General features: G+C 33.6%; 1 protein-coding gene across 8 annotated transcripts in view; it reads right to left on the bottom strand.

Moving 5' to 3' along the window:
• The window catches only part of SHANK2 (SH3 and multiple ankyrin repeat domains 2), a 352365-nt gene that overhangs the window by 196398 nt on the left and 140846 nt on the right, over positions 1 to 15121 (bottom strand). For all 8 annotated transcript variants that reach the window (XM_068684610.1, XM_068684601.1, XM_068684603.1 and 5 more), the window contains one exon: positions 9193 to 9306. In XM_068684610.1, the coding sequence (XP_068540711.1) occupies positions 9193 to 9306 (114 nt within the window). The remainder of the gene's footprint in view (positions 1 to 9192; positions 9307 to 15121) is intronic.

Here is a 15121-nt window from a genome sequence, read left to right on the forward strand (position 1 = left end):
CATCTTCCATTTCAAATCAGTAAGCAGACACAAATTTCAAAACTCCATTCTAAATGTGACCTGTTTTTAAAAATAATGAAGCCAAGTCCAATTACCATTTAAAATTCAATATATTTTTTAAGTACAGAATTAGAAACATTTGCTTGTGTTTGTCTATTTTAACTGAAGACAAATAATCTGTCCCTGGTTTGAAAAATAAGGCTATCAATATCACTGTGATATTCTTTCACTTCAGTACATAAACACACTCTGCAATATTGATTGTCTGAGTAAGCACAGCCCTGGCATGGAGCGTTTCAAAGCCCAACCCTTAAAACCAATGCCACAGAAAATCTGCTGCAGTTCCTAACTGGTGCCTTCTGATTCTGCCCTCCAGGCAGAACATGGAGTGGTTGATACTAAGAAAGAGACAGATAAGTTGAAAGGAGATGGTATGAATAACCCCAGTAGAATAACTTCTTTGCAAGCTCTCTGGCCACATGGCAGGCCACCTGAGATACTGGAAAGGTCTGAGGCTGCCTACCTAGAGATGATCCAGCCCAAGAAAGGTATGCCAGTTAGAGAGAAAATGATCCCCTTAAGAAGAAATTAAAAGCCTTACCTCACCAGCTGTGGTTAACGGTTCGCATGGCAAGTTGAGATGCCAGAGTTTCCCTTTGATACCAATCCAGTAAAAAAATTAACAGCTTTCTGGCAAAAGAGAAACCACTTACATGGTTTTCACTACAGAATAAAACCTGCAATTGGTATGTAATATAATAACTTTTTTTTTTTTTTTTTTAATGAATCAAAATAACATGCTTGTTTTCACGCTACTTCTACAGTGTTCAGTTACTGTCATCAAGCAGTATATTATCAAGTAATTTTTTCGCCATCAGGCACTCACAGATCTATTAGCAAGCTGGAAAAGGCCACTTTCCTCTCACTTTTGTTGCAGGCAGGTATGAAAGCAAAAAGCAGTGACGTAATTTAAGATCAGACTATGGACTATCTACCAGGTGCTGCTATTTAGGTATCATTTTCTTGATCACCTCCAGCACTGCCATTACTATAAGGAGACACTCTTATCATCTTCCTTAAATTATTATGAATTTGAACTTAGATAATTGGGGAGTGTTTCAAAGAGTTTTCAGCCTCTGTTGTCAAGCCTTTAATCTGAACCATTAAAAATAAGAGGGGCAAAAAAACTAAATATGTCATTTAGTACCAGAGAATACAGAAGAAAAGGTGATTTATCAACACTTTCTGAATACACGTAAGATATGCCTTGCTTTGTGTCAGCCATTTTCAGCAAATGGTTTTCTAAAGAAAGTTTTAGGTTATGCTAAATGAAATGAGTTAAATGAAATACCACACTTTATTTAATCCAAATACATACTCAGAATTATTTTAACAGAAGTTATATTCTGAGATAAATAATATGTATATAGGTGTATCAGCAAATCCTTATTAAGCAGTATTTCCAAAAATAAAAAGGGGGGGGGGGGGAGGGGAGGGAAGGAACAGGGGATGTAGAATAAAAAAATAAAAGCTCAAACCCTACTCCTACTATACTATAACATACTATAATTGAAGATATTTACAGAAAGAGCAAAGGCCAAATATATTTGATTGTAAGATCATAAGACACTAGCAAGTAACTCTAACCAAGAAAAAAAAAAGAACTATTAGTACAGGGGAGAGATGTTAATATAAATGTATAAATTCTTAATAAAATCTGAAATGATGCAAAATTCCAGAGGGAAAAAGCTATGGATTTTGCCTAATAACAATTGAGATATGCCAAATGATTGGTTAAAACACAAACCAAAAAACCATTGGTTTAAAACATTTTAAAAAAAATTGACTCTGGATTTTGATGGTTTAAAAAAAAAAAAAAGTGTTAGTCTGTGTAGTTTTTATAAAAACAATGAGGAATCCAAAAGTTACGTGTTATTTCTAGATTGTTAGTACACTGCATAACAGTGCTTCTCAAATTCTGCCACAGGCTCAAGTATCCTGTATTTAATAACAGGGCTTAATTCCTAAGAAGTTTGGATCACTTGATAAATCATTCATTATATACTTTTATCCTTTTCATACTTCTTAAGTAATTTGTAACATTAGAAAGTTTTGGCTTTTTTATATGTTCACAAGCTTTGAAAGTTACTTCTTCACGTTAGATGGACTGAAATTTTGTGCAGAAAATGTGAAGGAAACTGTGGAAGTAAAAAGAAGGTACTATAATGGTAACTGCTTTCTTTTTGAGACACTCTTCAGAATTTGCACTTTTTATCCTTTATTGTTAGATGGACATAGAAGAAAAAAATGCAAGAATCAGAAAAGAAAAAAAAAACGTGCACTTGCATGTCTGAATTCACACATCAGCAATCCCAGATGCATTTGAAATGTTGAGTGTCCTAACATATAAGTTTAATTTTATATTGCTGTGCAATTTAATTTTAGCCTATTTCAATGCTTTAGAGAATTGTGTTGCTCCTTTTCAACTGATTAGAGTTATTCCTAAGTGGCTCTTAGCAAGAATGAAAATCAGAGTGAAAGGGATGAAATGCATGTCAGCTAAGGAGATGAAACAGTAAAATATTATGAATTAAAAATTACTTATTCAGAGATAAAGATGCAGACAGGCTTAGCTCTAGATCTAGGCTTATATTTAATTTATTTTAAATAATTATTCCATGTTTTTGCTTCATGGTGTTCTCAAAAACTGGAGAAATCATGGAATCTTTATTTTACTCTTTCTTGAAACCAAACTCATACTGTTAGCAAAAGAAAATGACTGTAATTTGAGAGGGATTATCTGACCAGTGAAATCAGTTGGTAGACTCAGTCTTCCAAAGGACAGATATCCTTCCTACAAATACTACTGTTGTAGTAAGAAACTTCTGTTACGTCTTGGTCAGAAGAGCAGGGACTGGAAGTCTGCAGTGTCTTTTAAGTTGGCCTTGATCAGACAGAACACACGTCACCAGGTTGTGTGGGAAGCACATTACTCCACCCTATAGCTAGTGTGTAGACAAAAACAACTCTCAAGTTACCTCAGCTTCTGAATTAGTATTATTATAGAGTGATGATTCATTTAGAAGTCTTTTCCCAAACTGCTGTTTATCATTACTGAGAAACACAAATGCTTTGCTCAGCAAAGCTAAAGTGCAGAAACTTGCTGAGATTCATTCTTTAAATTTCCACTACTTGAGACAAAAACTAGAGTTGATCTGCATCCTCAGCTACAGAGAGTTGTCAGAATTGGTTGACTAGTATTGAAACAAGCTCCTAAATCACCTGGGTTTTGAGGATTGGCTTGAAACCAACTCAGATCTAGTTCTTCACACTGACTTTTTTGTTCCAGGATAGATTATTTTTTCCCACTTTTTGTTGAAATGGAATGCAGTTTATACAAAAATGCAGTGGGTAGTATATTCCTGATCTTCACCATAAAACAGAACACTGTTTTTGTGGATACTCACATCCACATCATTGCATGGCTACATAGGTAAAAAGAAACAGGTAAAGGAACTATTTTATTACCAAAAAATCTTACCTACTGGAAAACTGTATTTTCAAGTTGCTGAAAACGCAGAAGCAAGCTATGCTGAACGTTTAGGTACAGACATTTGGAGGCAGAAATCCCACCTTAGATGCTAGGTAGCATCTGCTCTGAGCATCAATGACACTAGAGGTCAGCATGGGAACGTCTACATTAGCATTTTAGTCTGGGCCAGGAACGTGCTTTTTAATACTGCCTACTCTGCTGTAGCCCGCAAGACTGAGAAGCCTTAGAGTTTGCAAACTGGATCCTTTTAGGAGGAAATTAAATGAAAGATGCCACTGGTGGTTGTTCAATCAACATGCCTGGATTAGAAGTAGTCTGAAATAAACACCCAGGACTCCAGTGTTACAGATGCTGGGTTCATTCTTTGGATTTGTTTTCCACCTCTTGGACTACTTGCTAATGTAGATAAAGTCTCTGACTTCTATCTGTAGTAGAAGAAAAAGCACTACTTTGCCAGGTGAAAAATCCCAGTCTAGATTTTATGTAGGAACATGCAAAGAGAGCATTGTGAAGTACAACCTTAGAAAAGTAAAGACCATCTAAAGTAAAATAGACAGAAATATTGTGAATATAAAAACTGGTAGTCATTCCAGAACATTTCATCAGGTGTCTAAAAATCACCAGCTAAGAAGATGGCTACAAAAACCTAATAGTATCTATAAAGCTATTGTAAACAAAGCAAAACGCTCCATCTCATTGAGTAGAGCAGCTTCAGAAATAAGTTTAAAAAAAACAAAGGAAGGAAAGAAAAAAAGATGGATAGAAAATGAGAAGCTGAGCAGTAAGTGTAAGTCAGAAACAAAGGATTGTACAGAACTGGAAGGAAAAGTAAAACAGGATTTAGACAAACTTGGCTATTAAACTGAATTGAACGGTAAATAAAAGACGTGTATTTGAAAAGGACAAAATTTGAGAAATAAAGTCAACTTGCTAGGAAATCAACTGGTATATGAAGCACAGAGATTTGTAATGTCACATCTTCTCCTCACTCATTGAATTAGACATGCTACAACTATGTATAATGTGTACCCTAAGGCCACAGGACAGAAAAAAGCATGGAGTTTGCTACTTAGTAAAAAATCAACCCAAAGAGGATATGAAAGATGAGCAAGGAACTCAAGGAAAGGTACACCGAGAAGGCCAAGAGATGAAAGAGAATTACTAAAGTGAGAATTACTAAAAGACACGCTGAGTCTGCCTGCATTTCAGTATCATCTGTAAAATCTAAGAGTTCTACAGGCACAACAGTAGAGAGAGAACATAGCAGGAAGGAATAATATACAGTAAAGACAGAATGTAATTAAAGATAACTTCTAGCTTGAAAACTAAATGAATACTTCAGCTACAAGCAATCAGGTTATCTATATCTGAGTGCTGAAGGACATGGAATATAAAATCACAAGTCCAATAAAAAACATATTTGTAGCAAATCTCTTAAGTCAGAGTAATACCTTATGATGGAAGAAAAACAAATGAGAATACTTATACTTAAGTAGGAGGAAAAAAAGTGTGTCTTCCATTGATGGTGGACAACTGATTTTATGGACAACTTATTCTTCTGTAAATCATTTTCCATTGGAAGGTATTAGGCAGCAATTCTTAATATTTTTAAGAATGAAAACAAATTTTAAGGATAGAGTAAATGAGTAAAAGGAAGCCTTGCTCTTCTATGGATAGAAAAATTAAAGCTATGTCATAGTGCATTCTTGGTGGATACAAACTATTGCTGCCAGAGGTTCAAGATGACTTGTGATTCTGTGAGCTGTACCCCTTAGCTAGTAAGTCCTGTTAAGATGTCCGTTAACCCACAGTAGTGCCTCACATTTCCATAAATTTCAGTTAACTTGGATTTCATATGTATGAAGCTTCTCCTGCACAGAGCATCATTCTAATCCACCCAGAACACTTTGGCACACATGAAACCATATATTTTTAAATATTTAGGAATATAAAAAAAATAAATCAAGAATGGAATGTGTTCATAACTAAATAACATAGGAAAACTGTCAATGCAGAAAGAAAAAGTGTGTAACATTTGTATTGTGTTTTTGTTCTGGGAGAAAAAAATAAGATGCTGTATCAATCTCATCTGAAGGAATACTTCAATCTCACCTGAAGGAATACTTTTGACTCTAACAAAGCTACTGGTGAATGTTAAAAACTGCTTACTAAAGCTACACTGTTTAAAATGAGATGGTACAAAGATTTTGTGCCTAAGAATTTTGAAAAAGCAAGCAAAGGAATTTAGCAGACCACTGATAATTATTTTCCTTGTCATTATTCGTTTTTCATTAGGTCTTGAAATACCAAGGAAACTTCATAAGACTGAAAGAAAACATGTTCTTTGCCAGTGCTATTAAAGGGTAATGAGACAGGCTGGATAATTAAAAGCCTATAAGCCTAGCATCAATCGTAGCAAAATAATGGAATAATTCCTACAAGGCTCAATTAATGAAGGATTAAAGAAGGGGTATAGAATTAATGCCAGTCAATATGACTTTTTTTTGGAAAACAGAACTTGCCAAGCTAGCATGATATCTTTGAAGAGATCACAAGAACCAGGTGCTGTTACGTGCTGCCTACTTCCACAGAAGAGTCTGGATGGCAATGAAGTTCCCTGAAAATTGAACTTGTCTTACAAGTGAGATTATACATCAGCATGACATGAAACACCTGCCCGCCAGTTTTACTGGGCATGTAGTGTTTAATTGTGGTTTGTTTTTTCCAAGAACTATTTCTCTTTCTTTCATTCATGGTGTGCAAATGACAAGCTACTATTAAACATAATTATTCAAACTTAATAGCAAAGGGAAGCTGTTTGAAGAAATGTTCCTAAATCTCATTTGTAGAAAAGAACTCTTGCTTTGGTCCTGGTCTGAAAAGAGCTGAGTTTGAAATTCATTTCCTACACATTAAGACGATCTACTTACTAAATCATTATCATAAGGAGTTCTGCTGCTTTGCAAAGTCCAAGATGCAAATTCTTGCAACTTCCACATGTTTATGATGTTTCTCAGCTGATGTTCTTTCAGCAGTCCCAGCAGACCTAATTTAATTTCTAATCATTTCACCATGCTTAACACATTTTTTCTAAATTACTTTTGCATTTGTACTCGGAGGGAGTACAGACTGATTTTTGCTTGTAAAGCTCTCTTCTTTCATTTCCATTGTTTCCTATGCAAAAGGAATGAAACTGACTACACTGAGCAATTCAGTGATCAGCTGCTTTCAGTCTATACCATACTTCAATAATGATATGGTGCATAGTGTGCATTTCACATATTTCACACTTATAGCCACAGCCTCTATCACATCACACACAGAAGTATGTACCTCATTTATGCCCTAATTGGAGGCCAGAACACTAAATTTTTTCCAGACAGCCCAGCAAAATACAGGAATGCACTCAAAGGTATAGAAAATGTGCCCATTCAAGTTTGTTTAATTATATTTTCTTCTTTTTTGGAGAAGAAGAATATTGTATTTAAGGACTTTAACTAGTGTTAACATTAAACAAGAAACAAATACAAGAACAATCAGAAAGACAATAGTATGCAGTAAGTATAAATTTGAGTTTTGCCAGACACATGGCATAAGTTTTCGTAATTTCATGTCAGAAAATTTGTAAGATGTTTCTGTTGATATTCTTTCAGCACTTCCAGATTTGGTAATCCTTTTGCTATTCTCACAACATTTTTCTTCTTAATTTGCATTTTACTTTGTCTGATCAAAGCAATATTTGCTTGCAAACAACCTTGTCACATATTAAAACAATCATGATATATTGAATTTACTTCCTATACTGTTTCTTGAGAAGAGCTTAAAGGATTTGTGACAAACAGGTTTGATTACCTTCTTTTTTTCAAAACCACTGTATATGACTAAAGGTGATGCAAAACTTCTTTCATATTTCAGAACTTCACTTAATGCCCCTTCCCAGATATTTTTTTCATATTTGGACACAGATGCATAACTCAAATTTAATTCAGAGCTGCTATGAATCAAGAAACATGTTTATGATAACTTATATAGATGTCTTTCTGAAGTCTTTCAGTTAAGTGGCCACAAGATGTTATTGAAGGATCTTCAGAACAGTTGTGTGGCTCTTCCACAACTCATGTCCCACACAGACTGAATTTATTCATTTTCCATAGTGTTTCCAAAAAACTGAAATTACACTGGAAATTCAACTTGTTATTCCTTTCTAGTACTTCATTGCTCCTAGATTTTCCATTTCCAACCTCAATCTTCCTTTTGTTTAATATTCTTCTATGATTTTAAATTGTTTGTTGTTTGTTTGTTTTTCTTCAGCCCTTTCAGGAGCTACACAACTACCACAACTATTCTCACTATTTTAGAGGCTAAATCTGTTCTCTCAAACATTAAGCTTGGTTTTGCCTCTTCCTTTTTTTTTTTTTTTTTTTTAATTTCTCAGAAGAGAAATGGAAGTATAACCTTTCTATACAGTGCATAGTTATCTAGAGCAGTGGTGTTCCCGATGCCTCATTCCCTCATTCTTTTAAAGCTTTCTTATTGTAGAATCTACTTTTTAATGTTCATCTTACCTCAGCTTCCATTGTAAGCAAGGAAATTAAAATTATTATCAAATCTTACAAACATTTTCAAATCCTTACTACCCTGGAATTACATCATCCAGTGAATTCTATTTCATTATATCTTGTTTACACATACATGTATACCCCTATTTAGTGCACATGCAAGAAGTTAAAAAAAGTATGCCTGTGTAGTTTATAATGGCATATATAAAATAATAATGTTCATGAATCAACAATACTATGTATAAATTTTAGTGTATTTTCTGTGTATTGCCAGGAAGTTCTTAATACATCAGAGATCCAAAACACATCAATAGTTAAGTTAAAACTGCACACACTCATGGAGAACATGAATTATATTCTTGGAGCTCATTTATAATGAGCTTTTAATTGGAGAGTATGCCCTCATATCTTAATTCTTAAAAGGAGAGAAATTACGAGATGTTAGGTAATTCTTAAAATAACATGCTTCAGTTTACATATTTTCTTTCTTTTACTATATACCAACAGTAAAGACTGTTTGCCTAAAGTCAGTCTTCCTTTACTTATGGCAGTTGAAGCATATGATGATAACAGAGAATTCTATTTCATTTTTAATCAGTAAGGTTGTAGTGGGACGTGCCCTAATGGATGCTGCTTCTAAAATTTAGCAAAAAGGTCAACAGAGGGTACTCCCATGAAAAAGAGATTAATACATTCTATGTCTACCTTTGGGAGACGACTGACCAATTTTCCTTCTATTATTTATCTAATTAGTCATTCTCCAATACTGTAAGAAAATAAAACACAGCATTATGTTTTACAAAATGTCTGAATACATTGCTATGTTAGAGCTTTTGCAGCACTTCACAGCATAGTCCTTCATTAGAAAGACTGTTTGCTTGGACAGCATCCAGTAAAATCTAATCAATATACCCATCTTTGTTTTTTAATTCAGCAGCTCAGCTTTATTTAATTCTCCAATTTCTAATATTGCATAAAAGCACTGCTGTATAACACATTACCATCTAGGCTGCTTCTCTGCTTGTCCAGATACATCACATTTGTCATTGTTAGAATTCAACAAGAACTTGATCTGATTACCTGGTTTGCTTTCATTTGGTTTACACTGAACTTCTTCAACACATTCTGCAGGAAACCATCCAACATGTCCCCGGGTGCTGCCTTCCCAGAATCCACCTTCACCAATGCTTAAAACTAATCACAGAGACACAAAGGAAGCATTAGACTTTTTTCTCTTCTAACATAAATACCAAGATTATTTACATAACACATTCAATAATAATTGACTATCATGTTTGTAAGAGCAAACATTGTACAATAATTCAAATTCCAGTGCCTCAAAAGGGGGCACAGAGTAACCTTAAATTGAGAATCTTCCTGATCAGTCTTTGCAACCCCTTCCCGAAACCATTTGTGTCAAAAGTTTTTGGGGCTCTGACATTTTTTTTTTCAATTTTCACTTTTTGCATTCCTGCTTTTATCAGGGATAAATGTATGGCCACATTAATACCAAAATTCTGCTTGCCTGTTCACATTAACCTGAAGTGCTGAACGTCTTGTAACACTGGACCCACATTGAAATTGGGAATTGGGTTTTTGTTTATATGCATATAAAGAGATGCATATGCATATATATGAGAGAGAGCTCTCATATGTTTCATACTTCCTAAGGAAAGATACCACTTCATTTAGTGGGTAGCTCCAGAGATTTGTAATGTAGGTCAAGTAATATGATTTAATGGTTTGAGTATACAACATATACTTGAATATCCTATAGGTGTGATACACAATATACAGTCTTTTGAAACATTTCTGTGACTTTTCTCAGTAGAAGATAATGACAATAGGGAGCAGAATGATTTGCCAAAGGAAGAAAAAGCTTTTTACTCTAGTACCAGTTACCTTGATAGTAGTCTTAGGACATAACAAACATTGTAACAAAAGACTGCAGAATAAAAATGTATGTTTCTATTCGTCAGCAACTGGAGCTGAAATTCTTACCAATCATTGTATTTTAGATTGAAAGAGTGTAAATGTTCTATTAAATAACACTATATATTATTTTGTTAGAATAAATATGATATTATAGACCAATAAAAATACAGGTAGCTCTTCTAAATAGGTTGATTGGGAACAGCTCGGTTGTACAACACAGGTCTACAGAGTACATCTGTGCAAAACACAATGTTCAGTCTAGAGGTCCCTGAGCTACCAAAAATAAGCCTGTGGAAGTTGAAGCGGCACAGCTCCATTAGCAGTGTGCTAGCTAAGCAGCCAAGCTAACTGGCCCTGCTGAAAATCAAGGCTAATTAGCCCAAGCTCATCTCTTTCCTAACATATGCATATGGTTTCCAGGACCTGGAATAATATCTCTGCAGGGTATTGCAGTATGGTAGGGATATTAACTTGCTCAGAGCTATTTTGATGAGCTCCAACATGAGCACTCTTTGCACTGTTAAAACATGCCTTATCAAGCTTTAAAATTGTAGTCCCCAAGCCTGACTGCAATTGAATTCTGTATCAGTGGAACTGCTGCGACTCAATGGCTTTGAATTTGAACTTGATTTGCACTGCTATAGAGTCAGATGAAAAATCAAATTGATGATAGGCAGAAAAAAAAAAAAATATATATATATATATATACATATATATATATATATACACTGATAATACTAAAGTAGCAGTAAGAAGCTTGGTCTAAAAAATCAGGATCTACAAAGCTGCATTTGAAATTAAATATTTATTTAGTTTGTCATTAATGCAATCTTAAGCTATTTGTGCTGTTGCCTAAAGAGCATGAATGTCTATTAGCAGAAATTTGACAGAAAAATATTTTTAAATAGATCAATTTTAAGTTCTTTTCTACTGTACATTCAGATACACAGATTCCATGAACTGCATACTTACACATCACTTTCAGTGAGAAGTACATAATAAACCCCAGGAAACACCATTAAGGCAAAATCTGGATGGGTTTTAAATTTACAATTTATCAAGTACCTCTCAGACTTCATGTATGTGAGGAAACCTATAGCCAACTAGGAAGTTAAGAGCTAATGTGGGAGGGCACTGAGCTTGGAAGACAGCAACAACTCCACAGTGACATGGAAACCAAATAAAATATGTTCAGCATTCCTTTTCTTTTAGGTACCTAAGACCTATTGCTAATGTTTACATAAGCAGAAAATTGCATCTCTACATTGAAATGCAAGTCAAAATGAAGAAACAGGATTTGTGCTTTAATTATTTTAATAAAATAAATAATACATAAAGTATTAATAAATATAAATTTTGGGCAAAATTAATGAAAAACATGTTGATAAATTCCAATTGTTCTTGAAAATTGTTAAAGGTTGTGTATAGTACTACCCAAAGTAAATCTGATAACTCAATGTTACATAAAACAGAAGCCTGTTCATATACCCAATACCAACTACTCATCAGCTTTCAATGCATTTTTAACAATGTACCCTTTGTTCACATAAGAATAGAGTGTATTTCTTATATATGAGATTATAAAGTAGGAAGACATAATAATATACATATAGATATTGTAAGTATTGTAGCATCCTATTGTACACTGACTTAACTTCAAATAATACATGATTAACTTCAAATAATAAAGGATTCCAACCAGCCAAAAGAAACTGCAAAATGTGAGACAGCAAAAGACACGTGGTGAGGAGAGTTTTCATTTCTAAATCTCAGTCCTGATTTCACTCCACAAACCAGCAAGATAGGAAGAACAAAAACTACTTAGCAATTAAGAAAGACTTCCCTAATTCAGTATGTTATTAATCTGTCAATCTGCTATTTTGATTTTCCAAATTACATTAATGTTTCAATCTCCAAAAAGCATTTGTACTGTAAGAAAGAAGTTGGGTACATCACACCCATAAAGTAATTTCATAAGTTTATGATAGCAGCTGATAAAACACTGAAGTCAAGATGGGAGAAGGAATGTGCTTTCTAAGTCTATATGTGAGTGTAAGGCAAAAAGTGGACGTGCAAAGCAAAAACACTCCTGCTTTAGATCATTATTGCATGAACTATTAAATATTAGCAATTGCTAACAGCAAGAGCAAAGCAGTAATACCCTTAGACATGTCTGAAGACATAACATCTATGGAAAAGAGGACGAAGAGAAAATGAGGTATTGCCAGAATGCAGCCAGCCTTCAACATTCTGGTTCAAGATGAGAGATTACATCTACAAAGAAAATAACTGGGCCTTTGCACTTCTTATTAAGGAAGAACAGCTTTATGGGTTCCAAGCAAGGAGGCCAAAACCTGATGGAACTGCACAAGGCACACAGATGACACAAGGGGTAAATATGGGGAAAAACTAGCAATATGGTTGATGTACAGAATACAAGATGAATTTTTGGTGAGATAAAGGAAAAACACATACTTAACCTAATACTCAAAATACAAAATTTGAAATAAAGATGTAGGTTCTGTCCTACCAAAAAAAAATAATAATAATAATAATTGACATTTGAAATAATCTTTTAAAATAAATCTCAGGTTTCCTTAATAAGAAAATTCTTCAGCATTAATAAGAAATTCTTCAGGAGGAGCAAAAACCATAATAATCTACATAAAAACTGGCAATACTTCATGCATTCCAGTGTAGGTAATGGGAAACTTAAAGTATAAATAAAAAATATCTATATATCTTTTGCACCCATGAAAGCTTTTTCAGAATGTGGCCTTAATTTCTTTACTTTCTCTCTCAAAATAGTTCATAAGAGATATGCTGTAATAGATAATTTGGTATCAGCAAGAGACTTTCTAATCAACATTTCCTCTCTGAAGGACATAACAATGGTAAATAAAAGGGTAACTTTCGCAAAATTAATAATTAGGCTTTACCATTTCAAGTTTATTTTTTTTTACTTTTCTTTCAGTAAAAACAAAAGATGTGGTTGCTATGGCAAGAGAAGGCCACAGTCTCTTTACACGCCATATGAATTACAAAAAATAATCTGATGTTACAAGAGTAAAATTAATGCTCTAATAACATTGTGAATTCTGTTATGTCTTTTCATAACAAAACTATAGTTTAAAAAGAAGAATTATGTTTAATTAATTGAACTAAAGTTCAAATCAAAATCCGATAAATACCAAAAAGTTTAATAACTTGAAAATATGCATAAGCAGATGTCTATCAGGATCTTATACTTTAATGTCATTGAAGTATTATACCCAAAAAAAGTATTATACCAGTCAGATTCTGCTTTGCCAAAGTCCAAAAAATAACAAGGAAATTATATATAATGCCAGTCTAGTATAAGGTGTTTTATCTCTTCTCTAAGTTTACGGATGGCGTATATATTATAACTAATTTTAATATAACATCCTTATCTCAAACAGCTTAACTACATGATATATTATCCAAAATTCATGTTAATCCAAACAGCACCAACAAAAAAGCTGTTTTCTTCCACATTATAGCTCTTTTTATTATGCAATAATCATGAAATTGGGTGTAAGAATATTTTTCCATCAATTTTTGGTGCAAACAATTTTCAAATATCTTGTAATATTGAAATTTCAATGAATTAATTATTTTAGATATCCTTATTTGCTAAAATTTTAATGGAAATTACAACGAAATACAAGCCATTTTCTATAGCTGTTACAGGGTATATCTGGAACTGGTTCACAATATCTACAATCAATTTTTGGTGCTTGTATAAACTGCACTCTTTTTTCCTGGGAAAAGAAATGATGATATGGATTGGGAATGATAGATCATCTTCTTGAAAAAAAAATCTACAACTAAGAGAAAAAAATAAATGAACACAATGGCAACAATGTAAAGTTCAAAACATACTGAAAAATCTGAACTAGCCTATGCTGATGTAAGAGCCATCAGAGCTAAAAGGAAGTATATTTGCAAATCATGAGCAGCTGAATATCTCAATACTTTTAGTGAGAGGTGGAATTATGTAAACTGAAAGCCTTCTGTAACTCACAGTAGAAAGCAGAAAAATTCAGAATTTCTTTCTTAATCTGAAAGGGATGGTAATAGTGTCCCTTCCATTCAAAGTGCAGTATGAACATGTTATGTACCTTGATTCCATTGTTCAGTTATTGCTAAAAAGTGTCATTTACCTAATGAAATATAAAGGTCTGTCATTTGAATTGTAGATAGGAAGGCTCAGTGCAAACCTGAGCTATGGTTGTGTTTCTTGATATAACAATCTATCTTCTGGATTTGTTTGTTGTTATTATTTTTGTTTTGTTTTAATTAAACTATGTATTTTTTTTTCCACTGGCAGAGACCCAACTTCTTTCAGAAATATATAATACTCTAATTTAGTCTTTTCTCTTATAGAAATAACTTTTTGATGTAAATTTTCAGAATTATCTGCCCTTAGTAAGGACAGCTTCCAAATGACAAGAATACAATGACAAGATCCAAGAATACATATTTCACTAAATAAAAGTTTTGCTTAAAACATTCCTTAAAAAGGTCACAACTGAAAATGTATTTTCTTAATCTTGTGTTACAATGGCAACTTCTTTCCTTCAAATATGCTTCAATATCAAAAAGGTCAATGTTTAACCAATGTTTGGATATGACCAAGTAAATAGAAAAGTAAACTAATACACAAGTATCTTGCAGAGTGGCAGTTCTCTGCATCTGAAGTGTACCTTGACTCACATTTTACAAGCCAAATAAATGAAGGTCAGCACAAGTTACAACGTAATCTTGCTTTCTCTTAAGGATAAAGCTTTTTTCTGAAAATGTGGTTTTAGTTCAAATTTTTCTCCATTTCTTTACCTTTCCCTATTTGTTCCTGACATGTATCCCTCATCCCCTCCCTGTGATTAATGATGAACAGGATCTGTCTGTTCTGCCTTATGGGCAGATCATTTTTGGCTTTAAAATACATAATCAAGAGAGACTGACATAACTTGAGATCAGTGCAACACGACTGGAAAGGAAGTACTTGTCTATAGTCCTGATGACAACCATGTTAAGGCCTCCAGCATGCAAA

This window comes from Anas acuta, chromosome 5 (genome assembly GCF_963932015.1).
Source record: "Anas acuta chromosome 5, bAnaAcu1.1, whole genome shotgun sequence".
Lineage (NCBI taxonomy): Eukaryota > Metazoa > Chordata > Aves > Anseriformes > Anatidae > Anas > Anas acuta.